We start from the raw sequence: 21,201 nt of genomic DNA on the forward strand, positions 1-21,201 counted from the left end.
TAAAGTAAAATCAGATATTGCATAGAATGTAAATTAAATATTAGAGAACTGAAACTGATATGAAAATTTGTCTATATTTTTAGTGGCAAAACTTTGAAACTTTTCTTTAATTCAGTACTACTGGATGTTCATTTAACATAAGATTTACGACAAAACATAAACATGCGACGGATTTCTGCTCTAAATTTTGCTGCAGTCAAGCAGTACAGATAAACGTTAATAACGGCGTTTGATGAAGACATTAACTCCAGGCAACTTAGCATAAATGAGCTGGCACCCACAGTCATATTGAGTTTAAATACTTTTTGTTTGAAAAATAGAAATAAGAATAATCGAAGAGGAGCAGTCAGAACAAAGAATGTTACTGATAAAACAATTAACCTCACCGACAGAGAACAGGCTTTCTTCTCACGCGCAGTGACGTGCGTGGACTGACCGACCGCTAGTCTGTGACGTGCTCTTTTCACCGAGGCAATCAGGGCTTTGACGAGGAGAAAATTGGATACAAACAGAAAAACAAACGGCCCAAGGGACGCAAGAAAAATGTCGAGCCATAGGAAAAAGGTAGCAAAGAAATTTTGGTAATCTGATCCGGAGGGCATGCATATGTAGCTGACTGAAGATGATGAATTGCCCCACCGGGATGTGTAGACAGAGAGCCCATACAAAATGTGCGAATATGACAAAATAACTACAACGGCGATGACGGCCGTGACAACAAAGGAAACTTTGCGCGTGCAGATGACGATCACACGATGCGGCCAAACCACCGCCACTGCCCTTTGCGTCGTCATGGCAACCAAGTACCACGCCGATGAAGTAAAGCCTATAGTCGATAGAGTAGAAACTAGTTTACATGTGACATCAGAGGAGGCAAAGATGTTAATGTCAAACTGATACCAAATCCAAAATGGAAATACTTCAAAACACAGGAACACCAGGTCTGAGACGGCCAGTGCACAGTAATATGTTGAAAGAGCGGATTTATCATCCATCCGACAAAATACAATCATCGTCATTATGTTTCCGAAAATTCCCAACACCAGCTGAAGGGGCATAGTGATGTTCACAATTAAAAAAGCGGCATCGACAAGACTTTGATCTGAATTCATTTTTTTACAGACATGGATTTTCTTGCAGAATTAATTTATTAGATTGCTCTCTGTTGTGCTTGAGATGTGCTGTCTACAAAACCTTGTCAATAGAGGACTGAAACAAACAAAATTGTGGTCATTTATTTGACTACAAAGAAAAAAAAGGATTTTACTTTTTCGTAAAATTTAGTTTCGTTATGTTCTTTGATTTAAAAAAGATAGCGGTTTTTTTTTGTTGTTTCCAAAATGTTATTTCATTGTGTTCATGATTTCTTCAAAAAAGAGAAAAGAATAAGCAATCTAACAAACAAAATGTGATTAAATGTAAGATAACTTACCTTCTTTTCGATATGTAACATTGGTTGTAGGTGACCGGCTAGAACAGACGATGAGTTCCACTAGTGCTAAACTGGTTTGCTGCTGAAGTTGAGGGAGACTCGTGTTGCCGTCTGCTATTGAAGGCAACGAATGGTCCTCATTACGGATGCGAAATTGCTCTAGACATCTTTTCAAGTAACGGTTTTAAAAGTTCTGATAGAATGCTAATGGCATCCTTGTTGGGTGATGCTGCTGAAGCTTCTGCCACTACTTGGTCTGATACCCTACATTAAACCAGAACACAGCTCTTTCGATGCCTTATAAATTAATCAGATCACGTTCGCGCTCGCGAGCACACACTCACACACGCAGAGTATAATTATCTTAAGAATGTCCTTGAAACCCGATCGCATCTTTCATTTTCCTATTTTGACAGCAATGTTTGTTTCGATGATAGTAATATTTATTTTCCTAAAGCAATCACAATGCAAAATGAAAAATATACATTAATAATTGACGAACAAAACCAATCATTTCTTGTAATCATTATTTTGCCATTTAACGTAGGACCTACAAGAAATACATCTCATAAATTTTATTTAAGAAATTTATAATCTACAAACATTTCTTCATACACTTGTAGTGTACCATTAATATATTAGGTTTGAATTATACTAGAAAGCTATGTCTCATTAGGAACTATGTGATCTATTCGTACATAACAGTAAGCTGAACACCTCTCATCTTATCTCTCGATCCAAAGACAAGAGCTCTCTACAAACATATTCGGACCTGAAGAAAGGCACTAAATTGATAAGACTGGTAACTAGATGACCTTCAGCAAGCTACTAGGTTTACTTTAAGCAAAACCGATAAAACACAGTTTTCAAATTTCTTATTTTTTTCACGTAAGCAAAGAAAGAAGAAGAAAGGGAGGAGATAAGTGAGCTTAAGCGCGGGATTCTAAGCAGCTCATTAGGTTTGATAATCAATGTAGGGTCCTAACAAGCAAATCATTTTCAGCTGAGCAAGTGGTGGAAAGTGTTGACAGTCGAAGACAAATGAATGATCATATGGCCTTTTAAATGTTTTAACAGTAGATTGAAGCGAGTCGTAGGCAGTAGCTTGGGGTGTAGATATATAGAGAGATTCAAACTTTTATAAATTCTTTCTATTCTCCTTCCCTCCTTCGTATTCTGTACATGTCACCTACTTGTATTATTATCATCATTTTTATTTTTATCTGTGGATCCTTTTAAAGCTCCATCAGAACGTGTCGGGAAACACCGTCACGGTTCGCAACCTGTCTTCGCCGGTATTGTGCCCCCTTTTCAACGGACACTTCCAAGATGGCGCCGTTGTTGTCATCATCTAGTATCAGTTTCATTAACTTTGTCTTTATTCCTAGTCGGTATGAGTTATTGCACATGTCTACCAAAACACGATTTTTTCTCCGCGTGAAAATAATAAGGCATGGAAACTTTAGGAGTAAAGTAGACCTACATACGTTAATGACACAATTATCTCCCACACAGCTTACCAGGTAGTCAGAAATTACAGTGTGACATTTGGAATATCGTTATCAAACCTTTGTGCTGCTATTCATCCGACATGCCTTCGGCGCCATAATTTGTTTTTCTTCTTTGACATCGGTAACCTTTCATCGCTCAACAACAGAAACACATCTCGTTAAAATCAGTTTGCGATGTTCGTTAATTCAGTACACAGACAGGGACAGTGGCTCCGCCTGGTATGTAAGAAACACACCCTTTCCCCGAGGGTTAATGAGTGCAATGCGTCATCTGTAATTTGTTTTTCAAAGAAGCTTTGTCGGCTAAGGTCGTTGCCCAACGATTGGTTGAAAACAACACTGCTTACAGATTCCCAGATAAAATAGTGAACCGTGGTGATCCAGACAATTGCATACACAAAAATGTTTCTGTAGAAATATGTGTTTGTTGTTGACAAGAGAGCTGCAGTAGGATAACGACCTTGACATACAACCAGTCAGTGAACTGCAGGGTCACAGCTTCTGAACTTTGCTGCAAAACAACACTCCCTGGTGCGCCTGTCATTGCAGGCCATTTGTCACGAAATAAAACCGGTTATTTTGCAGTTTGCGGTGGTTTCCTCGGATACCTTGACCCTAGCATTCCTTCCTCCCATCCACTCTCATCACCTCCAGCATACTACTACATATACTAGTATAACAAGAATAATATTATTTCATTCTCTCAGTGTACTTTCTTAAAAAGTATCTAAAAAACTGCTTCTTCGCACTTGCATCTGTAACAAATATAAATGATTAAAAATGTGAATTTAGTTACTTAACAATTCAAAAAATTTCTGTTAGACATCACCAGGGTTATATTTATTGTCATTCGATGTCCTTCTCGAATTTGGATGTTCAAGTCAACAATGTCTGTACTTTGTCAGGTTTGTCATTGTTTTGCAGTTGACAGTTGTCTGTGTAGTGTTGATGTTTTATTTGAAGTGATGAGGGAGCAGGTTAGTTAAATGAGAAAGAGAAATGTGCATGTTTGCATGTATGTGTGAAAGAAAGAATTTATTTGAGTCGGGGTGTACAAATAACAGTGCCAGTAGTGGCGTCTGCGAGTGTGGGCGTGAGTTTGATTATAATTTGTCGAGTAAAGGTAACCATCAAGTCCAATTCCTAGTGTAACCGATTTTTCTCCTTTTCTTGAAACTAACAATTACCATTTACTCACACAGCAAACTAGACAACAAAAGTCATGCAAACTCTCAAATGCAAAAAAAAAAGGTCTTGAGATGTCCAGAACTGCAGGACTTGGTGCTCTCACGTACCTGGCCAATGAACAGCACGACAGACGCTCCACAATCTTTCCTGCGAAGGGGACACAACTATTACAGAGTTGCTGGCCGCAGCTGTTTGTCTCCCCCACTATCTCGTGTGGTTCCTATTAGTTCGTTGTCTCTGCTCTGAGAAGAGAGGTTTTAACAAAACTAGACTACAGCTTTTAACAGATATTTTTACAGTTTCTAACAATTTCTGCCCATTGTAAACAACCCATTACCATGGCCTAGTTAGGCGGTACAACTAGGTCAGGCAGGTAGAGCTCGCAGATTTCATGTTAGATGCAAGGTTCTCTTCTAGTGGGCGCCTCTCATCGGTGCAATGACGAGGTCATCAGACACGAAACAGAGGCTGGAGCAGAGAGAGAGAGATAGATGCGCGAAAGCGGGTCAAGGGTTAGTACAAAAAGCGCTGGTGTGGCTGCATCGGGCCGCACTCTTAAAAACTGGGACGACTGATATATCTATATGTAATCATTAGTGCCTTCACCACAAACATCTCCTCAGAACTGCTGCTGCAACCACACTGTAATCATGGACCCTCAGGGTAAAAGCGTGTTTCTTACGGGAGGAGCTCAAGGCTTGGGTCGCGGTATCGTGGAAAAGTTATTGTCGCTTGGAGCGAAGGTAAAACTTTTATTTAAATTTATTTAATAAAACCTTTTAATACAATGAGTGATACTTTACTTGTTCTAACGTTTTTATGTAAAACATCCACAAATTCAGCCTCAGCATCTCTTCTGTTTCTTTCTTTCGTCCGGCAAGAGTAATTAATTCTAATTTTGTAATGACTTTAAACAAAACATGGTAAAAGCATATTTGTGGTGTGGTAAGTTCGTGTAAAGAGACTTGCTATGAACAAATATATCGTATGCATACAAGTTGTATAGCAAGTGTATACACGTGTTATTATCTGCTCACTGAGGTGGTGGTCCTATATCGTGACATCACTGACCTAGCAAACACTAAGTCAAGACCAGAGTAGATATTATGACAATCTGTGTATTTTTTTCCAAAGATTCTTCGTAGATATGTCACAATTTTATCTTCGCTACAGAAAAAACTCCCATTACGCTGTAGTTAGTACTTGTATCGTAGAGTGTTTCGCCTGAAGATTTTTAAATAAATTGTGCTGCGGTCGTCAGGTGTTGTTCTGTGATGTCGATGTTGAGAGAGGGAGGGCCACAGAGTCTGAGCTACAAACACAATATGGCGCCTGACGTCGTCTTCTTCCACCCCGCCGACGTCTCGGATGGCGAGCAGCACAAAGGTATTCAAGATCACAGTACATGCTCAAACAGAAAACCTAAACGTTTGCATCATAGATAGTACTTATATTCTTTCCTCATATACTGCTTAAAACAATGGAAAGCCCATCTGCATATTTTTCTTTAATAGTTTTGTTTCCTCAATTTGTTTTCAGCGAATTACAAGTGTGGGTGAATAGCCGGCTTAAATTTGATGACAATCCAGTTTGTTCTTGTGCGTGTTCAGTACAGAAAAGGTCACTGAATCCACAAAAATGCGTGGAATTGCAAAATCTCCATATGACAAGGCAGAATTGAACATTAGAAAGTGCATAGATGTATAGTGGTCAATAGCTGTAAGTTATTATGATAATCATCTGTTTAGCTGATTTCTATTTTATGCTTTGATGAACAGCTGCGTTTGGGATTGCAGTGTCCAAGTTTGAAACTGTGGACATCTGTGTCAACAATGCTGGAATACTGAAGGAGAGTAACTGGGAGAAATTAATGGCAATCAACGTGGTGTGTATTATATAGTGCTGTTCACTTTGGTTTAACTAAAAAACAAAAACATGTTTACACTACCACAAACAAGCCCACACCTTCTCTATCTTTATCAAGAGAAGAACGCACTCACAGTTGGAAATGAATTATTCTCTGTTTCTGTCATCAAATCATTGCTCAAAACGCACTCACGTTCTTACATGTGTTTTTCTTCTGAAAGTCTAATAATCGCTTTTTCTTGTAGAAACAAATAATTGAAACAAAATATCTCAGTGTTTGCAGTAAAGGGATATTTTGTGTACAGTAAAAGCCTAATTGCACCAGTCATAGACCCCCGAGAACATTGTTGTCTTTGACTCTTATTTATCACTAAAAACACGAAACATGTTTATTTTAGGGGGCGGTAATCCGGGGCAGTCTCTTAGCCCTGGAGCACATGCGTTGTGACCGCGGAGGTCGTGGTGGGGTCATCATTAACGTCGCGTCTATCGTAGGTAAGTAAAAGAGTTTTCGGTCAAATATCAACTCATTCCTAAATAATTAAAAATTAAAGTAAAAATGACAATGAGCTCGTGCTCAAGTCAGTGCAAGCCACTCAAACTGTTTGTTGTGTGAAGGAGAAAGAAGTGAAGAAGTCCTACACATGGATGTGGATGAATTTTTTTTCAAAGGATTTTGTGATTACACTTCTTGTTTCTTTGTTCTTTAATACATGTGTGGCATACAGAAAAACATCCACTTAGATATTGGTGACAAAACACTTCATACACACATGTACAGGTAAGAAAGAAGAATGTCTTACCACTGGTATACCTGTTATTTACCTGAGTAATGACTGCTGCCTCTGTTTTCAAATACACAAGCTGGAGATTGGGTTGGCTGTTGCGTGGTGGTGATGGTTTATGTTTGATTGCGTGTGTATAGATAAATGTGTTTGTGATAGTATTTAATGTATTTTTTTAATACATAATGGCCCGTTTAGGTCTGACTGTAACTCCAGTGTCTCCGACTTATTGTGCGTCCAAGCATGCTGTGATCGGCTTTACCACCAGCTGGGCTGTGAGTTGACCCCTGATTTTTAAAAATGCTATTAAACTGTTCATCAGATTCCTACTTACAGCTTTACTCCCTTTTGATAATTTTGTCTTTGTCACCAATCAAAGCAGCATAACCAAAATCCAATGAACATGTCTGTAAAAAAATTTAAACATATACACCAGACTTCTCTTTACATAAGTAAAGTATCACGGTGAAACTTTTGGGGGTAAATACTTCATACTTGGTTGTATAGCTTCATTGTATACTCAATAAATGTAATTTTGTGGTATACGCGCTTTACAAACGTTTTTACAATTTTCTTTAAAAGCTGGACCAAGGGTACTGGAGTTAATGACAATAATATTGTTACAGATGAGTCCTGATCAGAAGGACCATGCCGTCCGGTGGTGTTGTTTGTGTCCAGACGCCATGCAGACCTCAATGATTGAAGGAGGGATATCCATTACCCAGAATTGCTCGAACAGTATCTAAAAGATAATGGAGTTGTGCCGTGAGTCAGTTGTTGTCTTGACATAAACACGATGATCTATCACACAGAATGCTTCTTAGTTCGATTAGTTCGATCTTGTGCTGCTTATCTCACGTATGCCACGAAACACATCTAGAATTTCTCATCCACGTATGTGATATTATTAATTCTACAGGGTCTCCCAGGTAGTAGATGCAGTCATGAAACTGATACAGGATCCAGACAACAATGGCGCCATCTTGGCGGTGACTCTGAAGAAGGGGGCGCGTTACCGGCGAAGGCAGGTTGTGGACCGTGACGGTGTTAATGACCTGGTGATTGTGGACACGTACTGAGGGACCAACAAAGCTCTTACAAAGTGAGATGCTGAAATGGAAGAACCAGTATAATAATATACACAAAGTCTTGGATTGGACTCGAACCATTTTATTGTAAAGTTCTCTGCTGTGTCAATTAGAGCATAATTATAATAATTATAACTATGGCAGCAGATTTCCCAATTCCTTGAATCGTGATGTTTAATCTAAACTGTGTCTTTTAAACTAGTCCCGACATTAAGCGATACGATTTATTTTATTTGAACATTTCGTTGTATTCTTCTGGTATGTTTGGTCTGCGTGTATTTTAAACCAGCATTATTCCTTTACTATATCTATTATACTCCATATTTATGGTATTTATAAAAATAAATTTTTATTACAAGATACTTCTTAATTCTTTGGAACGTCTGCGATTTAAAGCGCTCCTATATAAAGATAAAGAAGAAAAAAAAAATTAAGGGGAAGCAACGCGACAATACGTGACGCTGTTTATTACCTACCTTGTCTTATTATATGCGCCTGCTCGTTTGGTCTACACCTAAACCTTACAAGCTTCTTGAATAGAAAGTTGAAGATCTGTCTTACTTTTGAGAATCATGTAATGTTTTTATAAGTAAAATGATTACTTTTGTGCAAAGCATTTGTTGATCTTAGCATTTCCTTTTATCTTTCAGGATTAACGATTTAACGAGAACGCTATACCTCTGTAGAGATATTTCAGTATGAGTTGGTAATTTTGTGTTAGGTGGGAAAAAAGAAGACATATCTTGGTAGTTCAGCTGATCAAGTGTGTGTTTACGGCTGTCCTTTCTTGCGTAGGCCAAATCCCTCAGTTCATTTAAAATCATGTCATACAAATCAGGGTGGTTTTTTTTTTTTTTTTTTTGGAAACCTTTCAAACATTCTTCTTTTGCTGTAAAGAAGCAGAGTGAACTAACCCTGGCCAGAGTTTTGAGATCTTGCATGAATGTCCAGTATCATATTTCTCACATTTTTTCCGAGGGTGAACAGAATAATTTTAAAGTATAAAAATTTATAATAAAATCTAAGAAGGTAGTTATTGGACAGTGTTTGTAAGTCAAGTTTTTTTCTTTAATTATGTTTGCACAACTGTTTCAGACATTACATCTATTGGGTGTTTGCATTAGTATCTATGAATTAGCATGTCGTGGTAATGTATTCATATAGTTTCAAACTCACACTACAATACTCCACAAGAGTGGCTAAGTAGTGCAGTCGCGTTTAGACAATTGATACACAAAGTGAAGCATCGAGGTATTCAACTGTGTTTAGACAACTGAGAAACCACACGAAGTAGCTAAATATTCAGCCCAAGCAGGATTTTATTGACCATGTGACCCGGCACAACACTTTGTCTGAAACTTCCCTTCAAGGAACCTTAGATGTTGGTCGACGCTGCGATGGCCAGAGGACGAACTGGTTACACGACCTTGACATACAGCCAGTCAGTGAACTGCAGGGTCACAGCTTCTGAACTTTGCTGCAAAACAACACTCCCTGGTGCGCCCGTCACTGCAGGCCATTTGTCACTAAATAAAACCGGTTATTTTGCAGTTTGCGGTGTTTTCGCCAGCATTTGACCCTTGCATTCTTTCCTCCGATCCACTTTCATCACTTCCTGCATACTACTACTAGTAATAACGAAAATAATAATAGTTTATTCTCTCAGTGTACTTTCATAAAAGGTATCTAAAAAACTGGTTTCTTCGCACTTGAATCTGTAACAATTATAAATAAAAATGTGAATTTAAGTTATTTAACATTTTGAAAATTGCTGTTAGACATTATGTCACTGAAGAACCGATTTTTCTTCTTTTCTTGAAACTAACAATTACCATTTATGCATGCAGCAAATTAGACAATAAAAGTCATGCAAACTCTCAAAAAGAAATGTCTTGAAATGTTCAGAACTGCAGGATTTGGTGAGCTCCTGTACCTGATCAATAAACTGCACTACAGACGCTCCACAACCTTTCCTGCGAAGGGGACATAAGTAGTACAGAGTTGCTGCTCGCTGTTTGTTTCCCACACTCTCGCGTGCAGTTCTATTAGTTCGGTATCTCTGCTCTGCGAAAAAAAAAAAAAAAAAAAATACCTACATATACCATAGCTGATAACAGAGATTTTTACAGCTAGACTATGTTTTTAACAATTTCTGTCCGCTGTAAACAACTCATTTCCATGTCCAAGTTAAGCAGTACAACGAACATCTAGGTCAGGCAGGTAGAGCTCGCATTAATTCAGATTTGCTGCAAGGTTCTCTCCGAGTGGGTGGCTCTCAGTGCAATGACGAAGGCAGCAGACACGATACAGAGGCTGGAGCAGCAGAGAGAGAGAGGGGTGAGCTTTTTCCAATCAGTAGTCGGGAGGGAAAGGTGCTCGAAAGCGGGTCAAGGATTCGTACAGAAAGCGTTGGTGTGGCTGCACCGGGCCTCACTCCTGAAACTGGGATGACTGATATAGATGAGTAATCATTAGTGCCTGCACCACAAACATCTCTGGAATTGCTGCTGCAAGCACACTGCAATCATGGACCCTCAGGGTAAAAGCGTGTTTCTTACGGGAGGAGCTCAAGGCCTGGGTCGCGGTATCGTGGAAAAGTTATTGTCGCTTGGAGCGAAGGTAAAACTTTTATTTAAATTTATTTACTAAAACCTTTTAACACAGTGAGCGACATTTGATTTCAGCAAATTCAGCCTCAGCCATCTTTTCTGTTATCCTTTCTTTCTTTCAGCAAGAATAATTAATTCTAATTTTGTAATGACTTTAAACAAAACATGGTAAAAACATATTTGTGGTGTGGTGAGTTCGTGTAACGATACTTGTTATGAACGCATATATCGTATACATACAAGTTGTATAGCAAGTGTATACATCCGTGTTAGTGTCTGCTCACTGAGGTGGTGGTTCTGTATCATGACATCACTGACCTAGGCAAACACTAGTCAAGACCAAAGTAATATTATTCATAATGACAATATGTGTTTTTCCCCAAAGATTCTTCGTAGATATGTAACCTCTCTGCACTTCCATTTGTTTGCCAAACAAAAAAGGGAAGGCTAGTCACAATTTTATCTTCGTTGCATGACGCTATAGTTAGTATCGTAGTTTGTATCGTAGACTGTTTCGCCTGAAGATTTTTAAATAAATTGTGCTGCGGTCTTCAGGTGTTGTTCTGTGATGTCGATGTTGAGAGAGGGAAGGCTACAGAGTCCGAGCTACAAACACAATATGGCGCCGACGTCGTCTTCTTCCACCCGGCCGACGTCTCGGATGACGAGCAGCACAAAGGTATTCAGGATCACAGTACATGCTCAAACAGAAAACCTAAAATGTGTGCATCATAGATAGTACTTATATTGTTTCCTTATATACTGCTTAAAACAATGGAAAACCCATCTTCGTATTTTCTTTATTTTTAATAGTCGTGTTTGTTTCAACGGTGAGCAGTTTCTTCAATTTGTTTTCAGTGCATTGCATGTGTGGGTGGATAGCCAGCGTAAATTTGATGACAATCCAGTTTGCTCTTGTGCGTGTTCAGTACAGAAAAGGTCACTGAATTCACAAAAATGCGTGGAATTGTAAAATATCCATATGACAAGGCAAAATTGAACATTAGAAAGTGCATAATGTATAGTGCTCATAGCTGTAAGTTATTATGATAATCATTTGTTTGCTGTTTTCTATCTTATGCTTTAGATGAACAGCGGCGTTTGGAATGGCAGTGTCCAAGTTTGAAACTGTGGACATCTGTGTCAACAATGCTGGAATACTGAACGAGAGTAACTGGGAGAAAGTAATGGCAATCAACGCGGTGTGTAGTTATATAATGCTGTTCTCTTTGGTTCAACGAAACAAACAAAACAAACAAACAAACAAACAAACAAACAAACAAACAAACAAACAAACAAACAAACAAAATGTTCACACTGCAGAAACAAGCCCACACCTTCTCTATCTTTATCACGCATGACAAGAACGCACTCACAGTTCGAAATTTATCTCCATTTTTACATGAATTATTCTCTTTTTCTGTCAGCAAATCATCCGTCTAAACGCTATCATTCGTTGTTACACGTGTTTTTCTTCTGAAAGTCTAATAATCGCTTTTTCTTTTAGAAACAAATAATTGAAACAAAATATCTCAGTGTTTGCAGTAAACGAGTAGTCTGTGTACAGCAAAGCCTAACTGTACCAGTCACAGACCCCGAGAACATTCTTGTCTTTGAGTTTTTATTAACACTAAACATACAAAACTTTTGTATCTTAGGGGGCGGTCATCCGGGGCAGTCTGCTAGCTCTGGAGCACATGCGTCGTGACCGCGGAGGTCGTGGTGGGGTCATCATTAACGTCGCGTCTATTGCAGGTAAGTAAAAAGTTTTCATTCAAAGATCAACTCAGTCCTAAATAGTTAAAAATTAAAGTATAAATCCCAATGAGCTCTTGCTAGTCAGTTTAAGCTACTCAAACTGTTTGTAGTATGAAGAGGAAGGATATGTTTGTCGTGAAGCAGTCCTACACATGGATGTGGATGCGGCTGATGTATTTTTTTTTCAAAGGATTTTGTGATTACACTTCTTGTTTCTTTATTCTTTATTACATGTGTGGCATACAGAAGAAACATCTACTTAGATATTGGTGACAAAACAGCTTCATACACACATGTACAGGGTAAGAAAGAAGAATGTCTGGTATACCTGTTATTTACCTGAGTAATGACTGCTACCTGCTTTCAAATACACGCATGAAGCTGGAGATTGGGTTGGCTGTTGCGTGGTGGTGAACCTGGTGGTGGTTTTTGTTTCTTTGCGTGTGTATAGATAAATGTGTTTGTGTAATAGTATTTATGTATTTTTTTATTCATAATTGCCCGTTTAGGTCTGAATGTAAATCCAGCGTGTCCGACTTATTGTGCGTCCAAGCATGCTGTGATCGGCTTTACTACCAGCTGGGCTGTGAGTTGACACCTGACTTCTAAAAATGCTATTAAACTGTTCATCAGATTCCCGATTACAGCTTTACTCCCTTTTGATAATTTTGCCTTTGTCGGGAATCAAGGTAGTATAACCATAATCCAATGAACATATGTAAAAACGTAAAGATATCCACCAGACTCTTTCCATAAGTAAAGTATCACGGTGAAACTTTTGGGGGACAAATATTTGATAGTTGGTTGTATACCTTCATTGTATACCTAAAAAGGTAATTTTGTTGTATACACGCTTTAAAAAAGGCTACGAAAATGTGAAAGCGTTTTACAATTTTCTTTTAAAGCTGGACCAAGGGTACTGGATGTAATGACAATAATAATGTTACAGATGAGTCCTGGTCAGAAGGACCATGCCGTCCGGTGGTGTTGTTTGTGTCCAGACGCCATGGAGACCTCAATGCTTAAAGTGACGGATATCCATTACCCAGAAATGCTCGAAGAGTATCTAAAAGATAATGGAGTTATGTCGTGAGTCAGTTGTTGTCTTGACATCACATACGATGCCTCTATCATACAGAATGCTTCTAGTTTGATCTTGTTGTGTTGTTTATCTCACGTATACCACGAAACACATCTCGCATTTCTCATCCACGTATATTATTAATTTTACAGGGTCTCCCAGGTAGCAGATGCAGTCATGAAACTGATACAGGATCCAGACAACAATGGCGCCATTTTGGAGGTGACTCTGAAGAAGGGGGCGCGTTACCGGCGAAGGCAGGTTGTGGACCGTGACGGTGTTAATGACCTCGTGATTATGGACACGTACTGAGGGACCAACAAAGCTCCTACAAAGTGAGATACTGAAATCGAAGAACCAGTATAATAATATACACAAAGTTTTAGATTGGACTGGAACCATTTTATTATGTAGTACTCTGATGTCTCAATTAGAGTATTGTAGCTATGGCAAAAGTTTTCTTCATTGTATTTAGTGGTGATGCTTATTCTAAACCGTTACTTTTATGTAGTTTCGACATATAGCTCAATTCAGAAAGCAATAACAATTTATTTATACTTATCGCTATATACTACTGGTATCTTTGATCTGCGTGTATTTAAAGGCTGCATTATTCCTTTAATATATATCCTACTTCACTTTCATAGTATTTATAGCAATAAATCTTTACGTAGAGATACTTCTTAACTCTTTTTCAATGTCTGCAATTTATCTCACTCCAATGTGCAGATAAAAGAAAAACAAAACAAAAAAAAAAAACTTTATTAAGGGGAAGCAACTCGACTATCCGTGACGCTGTTTATTACCTACCTTATCTTATATGCGCTTGCTCGTTTGGTCTACACCTAAACCTTACAAGCTTCTTGACTAGAAAGTTGAAGATCTGTCTTACTTTTGAGAAAAATGTATGTTTTTTATATGTGAAATGATTACTTTTGAGCAAAGCATAATAACTTTTAAGTATATAAAAGAATAATAAAATCTAAGTCAAGTTTTGTTCTTTAATTATGTTTGCACAACTGCTTCAGACATTACATCTATTTTTCAATCTGGGTATTTGCATTAGTGTCTATGAATTAGCATGTCGTGGTAATGAATTCATATAGTTTCAAACTACAATACTCCACAAGAGTGTCTAAGTAGTGCAGCCGCGTTTAGACAATGGATACACCAAGTGAAGCATCTAAGTATTCAACTGTGTTTAGACAACTGATGACTGAACACATCACAGTCTCATAACAAAACACAAGCTAGCAATTGATACCAGAATTGTATTTAAGTGATCAACATGAGTAAGGTTGTTTTCAATGCATTCTCACGCTCAGTGTATATAGTGCTGCTGACAATGGACTGTCATCACACTCACGAGGGTGTCGGAGACCGTCTCTTGACTTACTGAAATGTCAACAACCCCGCTAAGTAGTCAACAATCCTACTGTTCAGTCGACAGTCCTACTATTCACCTATATTCTGATGGTGGCTCACTTAAAACTGTGTTCGCAGCCTGGCCAATCATGGATTCACGGTTTATGGAATGCTCTTTCCTGAGATAGTCGGGTCAAGGGTCAGAGGCAATGACTTTATAATGACTTCCTACTCATCCCGTTGATGTCCTCGTTGAGGTTCTAACGCTAAAACAATCTTCTTTAAATTTCTAGATAGTAATTACTTCTCATTAAATTGTCAGATAGTAATTCAGTTAAATACCACTCTAACAATTATCACAATTGCATGCATCATCAAAATAATTTTATAAAAAAGCAAAAAGACTTGAAATGCCCTGTAAGTGGGCAATATTGTTTAACCATTCTGATAACCATATTGACAGGGTCTAAGTAGAACAACACACACACACACACGATAATAACAGTATATCTCTGACACTTGTTTAGAAGATACACACAGGATGAAAGGGGTTGAGGCGACCCTTCATGTGAACGTCAGCCATGCTGTACGGGTAGGGCTTCTCAGCCTGCGACACCTTGTCCAACTCGATCATCTGAAACATCAAAACACACACACAATTGATTACAGAGGAGAGGGGAGAGAACTCTAGACTTTTTTGCAGGATGTACGAATTCCTACAGTCATCACAACACTCGCGACCTCTACAGATAACAGCAGGTCTTAAATACACTGAGCGTTTGAACTTATGAGTAGCGGGTCTTCGTCACAAACGTACAAGACGGCTTTTGAATGTTGGCCCTCATATCCGTTAGTATCCTCTGTTACCTGTGAGTGTGAACCCCTAGGGACCACTCAGTCTCCTCCATCACCTGTGGCATTAGCGAATGTCACAGCAACGCACTACGGGCATAAGTGTCTGTTACATAATTACTTACCTCTTCAGGTGTCAGTGTCCAGCCGTTGGCAGCGCCCATATTTTCATCCAGCTGCTGTGTGTTGAGGACACCAGTGATGACCGAGGCGACTATGTCTCTCTGCAGCAGCCAGCGGAGCGCCACCTGGGTCTGGGTCTTACCTGTGAGATAGTCAGGTAAGCTTGAATGAAAGAGTGTTCTGGTAACTTTACCCCAAAAGGCAAATCTCTGTCAAGAACTAAGTCACAGACATGGATCTCACAATGAAGAGAACTTTCAAGACTGTAACCATATTAGGTACAAATGAGAAGTTTGCGTGCTTAGCAATAGCTAAAGACGATAATTCTCAACAACAGATATTAAAGGCGAGTTGTCTTACCATGCTGGGCACCGATGCGTTTGGTGGCGTCCAAAATGTTCCAGATGCGGTCATCTGCTCGCAGCATATTCCAGTTGGGCGACCCATCAAGAGTAGTCTTTTGCTTTACCAACTCGCCCAGGCGCCCCGACTCAGGAGGCTTATCTCGGGTCACCTCCCCCGTCAAGATTCCCCTGCAACAGAACAAGCCACGTGTTGTTACTTTTCGTGAAGAGAGTACAGTAATGGGCCACAACTCTTCTCTCATCTCTCTACGGTTGATCTTTCGTAATCGCTGAGTAGCGTTGGAAGATTGTTTCTATCTGTTGGCTATTAGCTAAAGGTCGACCAGGCCACAAAGAAGGATGCCTATAAGGATAAAAGGGAAGATTAGACATCGGAAATCCCAGCTTTAATCTGAGAATTTTTCTATCCAGACCTTCAAGGTGCAAAATCTCCTTATAACCCTAACCCTTTCAGACCTCAGTGTCAAGAAAGTAGGTGTTGAGAATAGCAGGCTAATTCAGGAGTTCTTGGTGAAAGGGTGACATTATTTATTTTGGAATTTGCAGTTCAAAAATTATGTCTGTTGTTTTCTGTCATTTGTTCTCGTGACTGAGTCATTCACACGCCGGTGATGATTATAGTGTCAAGACTTCGAGGCGGTCTAGAGATACATAAACTCACCCGGCCAGTGGACTCCATGGCAACACCGCCAGGCCGTGCTCTTTGCAAACCTGGAAGGCCTCATATTCGGAATTCCGCTCTTTCAGATTGTAATTTTGCTGTAGACCACATCACAAAAACTGCAGTAAATCAGCAACAATGTTTTCACATATCTGACTGACATGAGGGCCTTTACCTGTATCAAGCCCATTCTCTCGATTTCTATTTGACGACATTACATTTTCTTTAAACGGTATGTTTCTATTCATTTTGTACGATATGATAATTTGAGTTGTACTCTTTATCCAACAGTCCACAGTACGAATAATAATAATAATCATCATCACTTCTTGCGCAGCTCATAAATGGAGATGTCATGTCAGTTCACAACGGTGAGACTGGGAAAGAGCCGAGTCTTACTTGGAGGGTGACGACACGTTCCAGTCCCAACTTTTCTTGCACCTGAATCCACCTCTCCATTTGCCACCCTGACAGGTTGCTGGCCCCCAGGTTTCGTACCTTGCCACACCTCACTAGGTCATTCAGAGTCCGTAACGTGTCTTCCAGGGGCACGGCGACATCCCAGATGTGGGTCTGCGAGAATTTACATAAAAAGTTTGATACCTTTTTGATCCTCCATATGTTTCTCTTCTAACATTTACGGACACACCTGTGTACGGAGGAACCAACAAAATCTCATGAAAAAAAACATTGTTGGTAACGCAAGGTTTAAAGACATGTACCCATTTCAACTGCTGTTTCCGGTGGAGAAGTTTGTTGCGGGTATCGAACCGGTGCACCTCTCAGTTCAGATTCGAGCGCTCTAGCCACTCCTCGTATAATTGCGACAGATCGGAAGATAGATGACAACAAACCTGGTAAAGGTCGATGAAGTCTGTTTGCAGACGACTCAAACTCTCCTCCACGGCACGTGTGATGTGTCGCCGGCTCAGCCCCACCTTGTTGGGGTCGGTGGGGTCCGTGTGCAAGCGAACTTTAGTGGCGATGACGAACCTGTCTCGCTCTTGCCTACAAAGTTACATCACGACTTCCATAGCACAATCTTCTTTTTTACATCGTGTAAAATTAATTGCCATTTTTACATTACGGTTATACACTGAAGGTTTCTTTGGAACAAAATAGAATAAGCATGTTTTGTGTACACCGCACAGGAGGAGTGAAAACAATCACACGTTGGGAATCAAATTTGATACGATGGTGCCAGAAGAAAGTGGCTACATTGTGTAAACACCTATAGAATGCCTCAAATGAAAATGTGACTGCTAGTAATTATTGTAATTACTGCTAGTAATTTATTTACATTATTTAAGTATCTTACTGTAATTTCAATTACACTTATGAATTAATAATTATTGATTATTAATTTTTCTGCCGCTTACTTAGTTAGCCAGCTGCCCACAATCCTCTCTGATTCCTTGGGACCGTACACATCCGCCGTGTCTATGAAGTTACCTCCCCATTCTACAAACCGATCCAATATTTTGTGTGCAGACTCCTCGTCTATGTTGTCAGTTAAAACTGATAACTGTGAAAAAAAGATGAAAATACATTCAACGTTGTTTGTAAACAAGGATAAAATAGCATGTAGAAACTACAAGGGTTTGTATAGCTTGTACTTGGTAGTGAACCTCATCTTATGGCCATGGCAGATCCTATCTATTCTAGCCATTGTAGTTGTCGCGATCCTGATGAAGATATCTTACTGCTGTTCTTGAAGAGTGTGGTTCCCAAGTACTCCAAGCTGCTTAGCACTAAAAGCTATGCGCTACTTACGGTTTTTGATTTCCCAAAGGTCAGGGTGCCCAGACACATGTTGGAGACCTTAAACCCTGTCTTGCCCAGGAACTCCAACTGACATTTCGACGTCTCTGGAATCGTGCTGTCTGCCATGTTGATTTTTGTAAACAGTGTTCAGGATCAGACCTGTGATAAGACATTTAATAAAGGTCAAAGTAGCGCTTCATAAACCTGTATAAAATAATTCAAGGTCTAACCCTGAGCTAACGAACTGTCTACAAGGGAGACTAATTCTTGAGGGTGGGGGCGAACTATTTTCTTTCATCATCGTTACCTTACTGGAGGCCCATATCAGGGGCCAGTTTCTGATCGGCAACTGGTGGATGGTCCGAGAGTTGCCCACACACAGATCTGAGTGGACGACCTGTGACCTGTGACCTGCTGCACAGTCGAGCCTATCAACCACCAGGATAGACAGACTTCATAGTGAAGTTTTCTAACTTTATTGGGATGGCGGTTCTTACCCTCATACTAACCACACATTCTCTCTCATGAGTCAGACACACTCGATCATTCCCTCACACATGAACACAAACACACTCGAACTAACACATGCATGAAAAGCACATGCGGAACAAAAAAAATGTAACACGGAAAGATAATGATGCCAGAAAATTCCAGAAACGCTCATATCCCCATCAACTTACCTGCACAGAGCTGCGATTTAGCACAAACTGCAGCAGCAGACGACAGAGTTTGTATGTGTGTGTGTCACTCTTTTTATACAGCTGTCAGTGTTCTCTTGTAGTGCGGGCTGTGTATCAGACGCTGATAGCAGCAACGTACTCATGAACCGAGGGTAAGTCGTTCACCGGGGGCAAAATGGGGAATAGGAAAAGATGTCAAAGTTTGTGAGTGACATTACACTATGATTTTATATCTCGTTACCATTTTCATCACTGATTTAAAAGCACTGTCCCAAAGGGTGAAGCAGCATCCGCTGAGTCATGATGATAATTTAAAGATACAGAAATAACTTTTGCTTCGTTATCACGGCCCTCGGGCAACAACAGAAATTATTACAAGGTCATTGATTGTGGCCGTGGCCTTCAGCTGTTATCAATGTTTTCTTGCAGTGCGTTGGTTTTGGGGTAGAATCCTTTTCAACATGATACTTTAGAGTTTTCTGCATCTAATGCAACTTGAGTTCTTCATTTCGTCCCAAACCTAGCTCAACGTCTCCAAGTGTTTTTACGCACGTGTTCGTGTATGTGCACGCGCGTATAAGATCACTTCCCCCACCAGTATTTCCCATTCTCTACAGATGCTTTCGGGAGAGATAAAACATCAAGAAAATCTGAACTAAGAAAATTTTAGAAAAAATAATTAGCAAAATAAAATGAATGAAGTCTATTATTAGTATATACTCAGATATGCCTTTAAATCATAATTTAATCAATGACGAATTGTTTACACACTGGCATCCCATGCACGTGCATGAGAGAGGACTCTTTCGGCAAATTTAGGTGTCACCACCACTTGTTTCTGAATTTATGAACCAACCAGAATGCCACTAGCCAAGACATCAAAAAGTGCAAATGAGGGTGGATAGGAAGCAGCTGACACCATTGCCAAGCAGGCGCTTGACTGGAACCCTCAGGGGAAGAGGAGAATTGGGAGACGAAAGAAGACTTAGAAAAGAACAGTACAGAGCGAGGCAAAGGACGTGGGAGCCACCTGGGCCCAACTGAATGGGCTGCCCTACACCGGGTCCTCGGGTGAGGTGTTGTTGGGGCCCTACGCTCCTCAAGGAGTAACAGTTAAGACTAAACTAACTAAAACTTCAGTCGTTTGCAGATTTCAGTTTATCCTAATCAGATTTTGTTGATGCTTTGTATGCGGGAGGCCCAGAGGCCGGCTAGTTATGTACTAAGTTATTTTATTTTCAGAGACCATCTGGCAGATGACAGACTACGGTGTTGTATGAGACGGTTTGTCATCACACGTGGGCGCACACCTAGCAAAGCCAGAGAGGTCACCAACGGGGGTCAGAGAAAGGTCGGGCCATGCAACTAAAATGTGGGAAAAGGGGAGATGGATTCTGGATCGACTGGCACGGTATAAATCCCCGGTTTTCAAACCGTTATGCGAAGGTATGGCGGGTGGCACGCAAACACCATGGGCCAAAATAAAAGAATGCGAATATACTGACTAAATCAAATACTAAATACAACCGGTGAACCTGCAAGAGTATAGTCTAGACAAGTATAGACATTCGTAGGGGGTAGGGTTGAAAAGGGGTACTCGGTAAATTCGAATTTTTGAAAGTGGTCCTAGTCTGGAAAAGTTTGAAAACCGGGGGTATAATAGCGTTGAGTGGAGAAACTAACTGATGGAGGAAGAGAGAGAACAGACACGCGATCGGTAAGGTCGATGATCAGTGTTCCCTGATTGATGACCTGTGAGTGTAAGTACTATTAGACATTGAAGTAACTTGTAGCTCTTACACATGTCACAGAAAGATAAAACATCAGTGCTCCCATGTCCCACGCTACTGACTGATAAAGCATAAGTGTTTACAGGTCACACACTTGTTACAGGTTAATGAAATATATGTTCACACACAACACACGAGCTGACTCGCAACACACCGTCACCCACCCTCCAGCCACATCGACGTCGTCTGGACGTGCTCACCTGTGAAAGTCTAGAAAGAAAAACAACAACATATTTATTATTGTTTACAAGAATTGTTCATAATAAACTGCAGCTGACACCAA

The 21,201-nt window shown here is 39.9% G+C and overlaps 2 protein-coding genes across 7 annotated transcripts; one reads left to right on the forward strand and one right to left on the reverse strand.

The window, feature by feature from the left end:
- The first annotated feature begins 4,621 nt into the window (after nt 1-4,621).
- LOC112554076 (15-hydroxyprostaglandin dehydrogenase [NAD(+)]-like) lies at nt 4,622-14,300 on the forward strand. Of its 5 annotated transcripts, none has more exons than XM_025221671.1 (7): nt 4,622-4,874; nt 5,393-5,517; nt 5,928-6,016; nt 6,396-6,492; nt 6,981-7,057; nt 13,187-13,326; nt 13,471-14,300. In XM_025221671.1, the coding sequence occupies exons 2-7, from the start codon at nt 5,406-5,408 to the stop codon at nt 13,628-13,630; spliced, it is 675 nt and encodes a 224-aa protein (XP_025077456.1). In that variant the 5' UTR covers nt 4,622-4,874; nt 5,393-5,405; the 3' UTR covers nt 13,631-14,300. The 5 variants fall into 5 exon arrangements, with proteins under 5 accessions (XP_025077456.1, XP_025077455.1, XP_025077454.1 ...); XM_025221670.1 differs by having other exon boundaries at nt 4,623-4,874; nt 5,910-6,016; XM_025221669.1 differs by lacking the exons at nt 5,928-6,016; nt 6,396-6,492; nt 6,981-7,057 and adding exons at nt 11,575-11,681; nt 12,138-12,234; nt 12,747-12,823 and having other exon boundaries at nt 4,625-4,874.
- A 269-nt stretch (nt 14,301-14,569) lies between these two features.
- LOC112554075 (uncharacterized oxidoreductase YajO-like) lies at nt 14,570-19,191 on the reverse strand. Of its 2 annotated transcripts, XM_025221665.1 has the most exons (10): nt 19,129-19,191; nt 18,756-18,876; nt 18,458-18,607; nt 18,064-18,209; nt 17,539-17,692; nt 17,084-17,257; nt 16,685-16,782; nt 16,019-16,191; nt 15,661-15,800; nt 14,570-15,317 (listed from the first exon to the last, which is right to left on the reverse strand). In XM_025221665.1, exons 3-10 carry the CDS (start codon nt 18,572-18,574, stop codon nt 15,207-15,209), a joined length of 1,113 nt encoding a protein of 370 aa, XP_025077450.1. In that variant the 5' UTR covers nt 18,575-18,607; nt 18,756-18,876; nt 19,129-19,191; the 3' UTR covers nt 14,570-15,206. The 2 variants fall into 2 exon arrangements, with proteins under 2 accessions (XP_025077450.1, XP_025077451.1); XM_025221666.1 differs by lacking the exon at nt 18,756-18,876.
- Between the last annotated feature and the right edge of the window lie 2,010 nt (nt 19,192-21,201).

Source organism: Pomacea canaliculata, linkage group LG13 (genome assembly GCF_003073045.1).
Source record: "Pomacea canaliculata isolate SZHN2017 linkage group LG13, ASM307304v1, whole genome shotgun sequence".
NCBI lineage: Eukaryota > Metazoa > Mollusca > Gastropoda > Architaenioglossa > Ampullariidae > Pomacea > Pomacea canaliculata.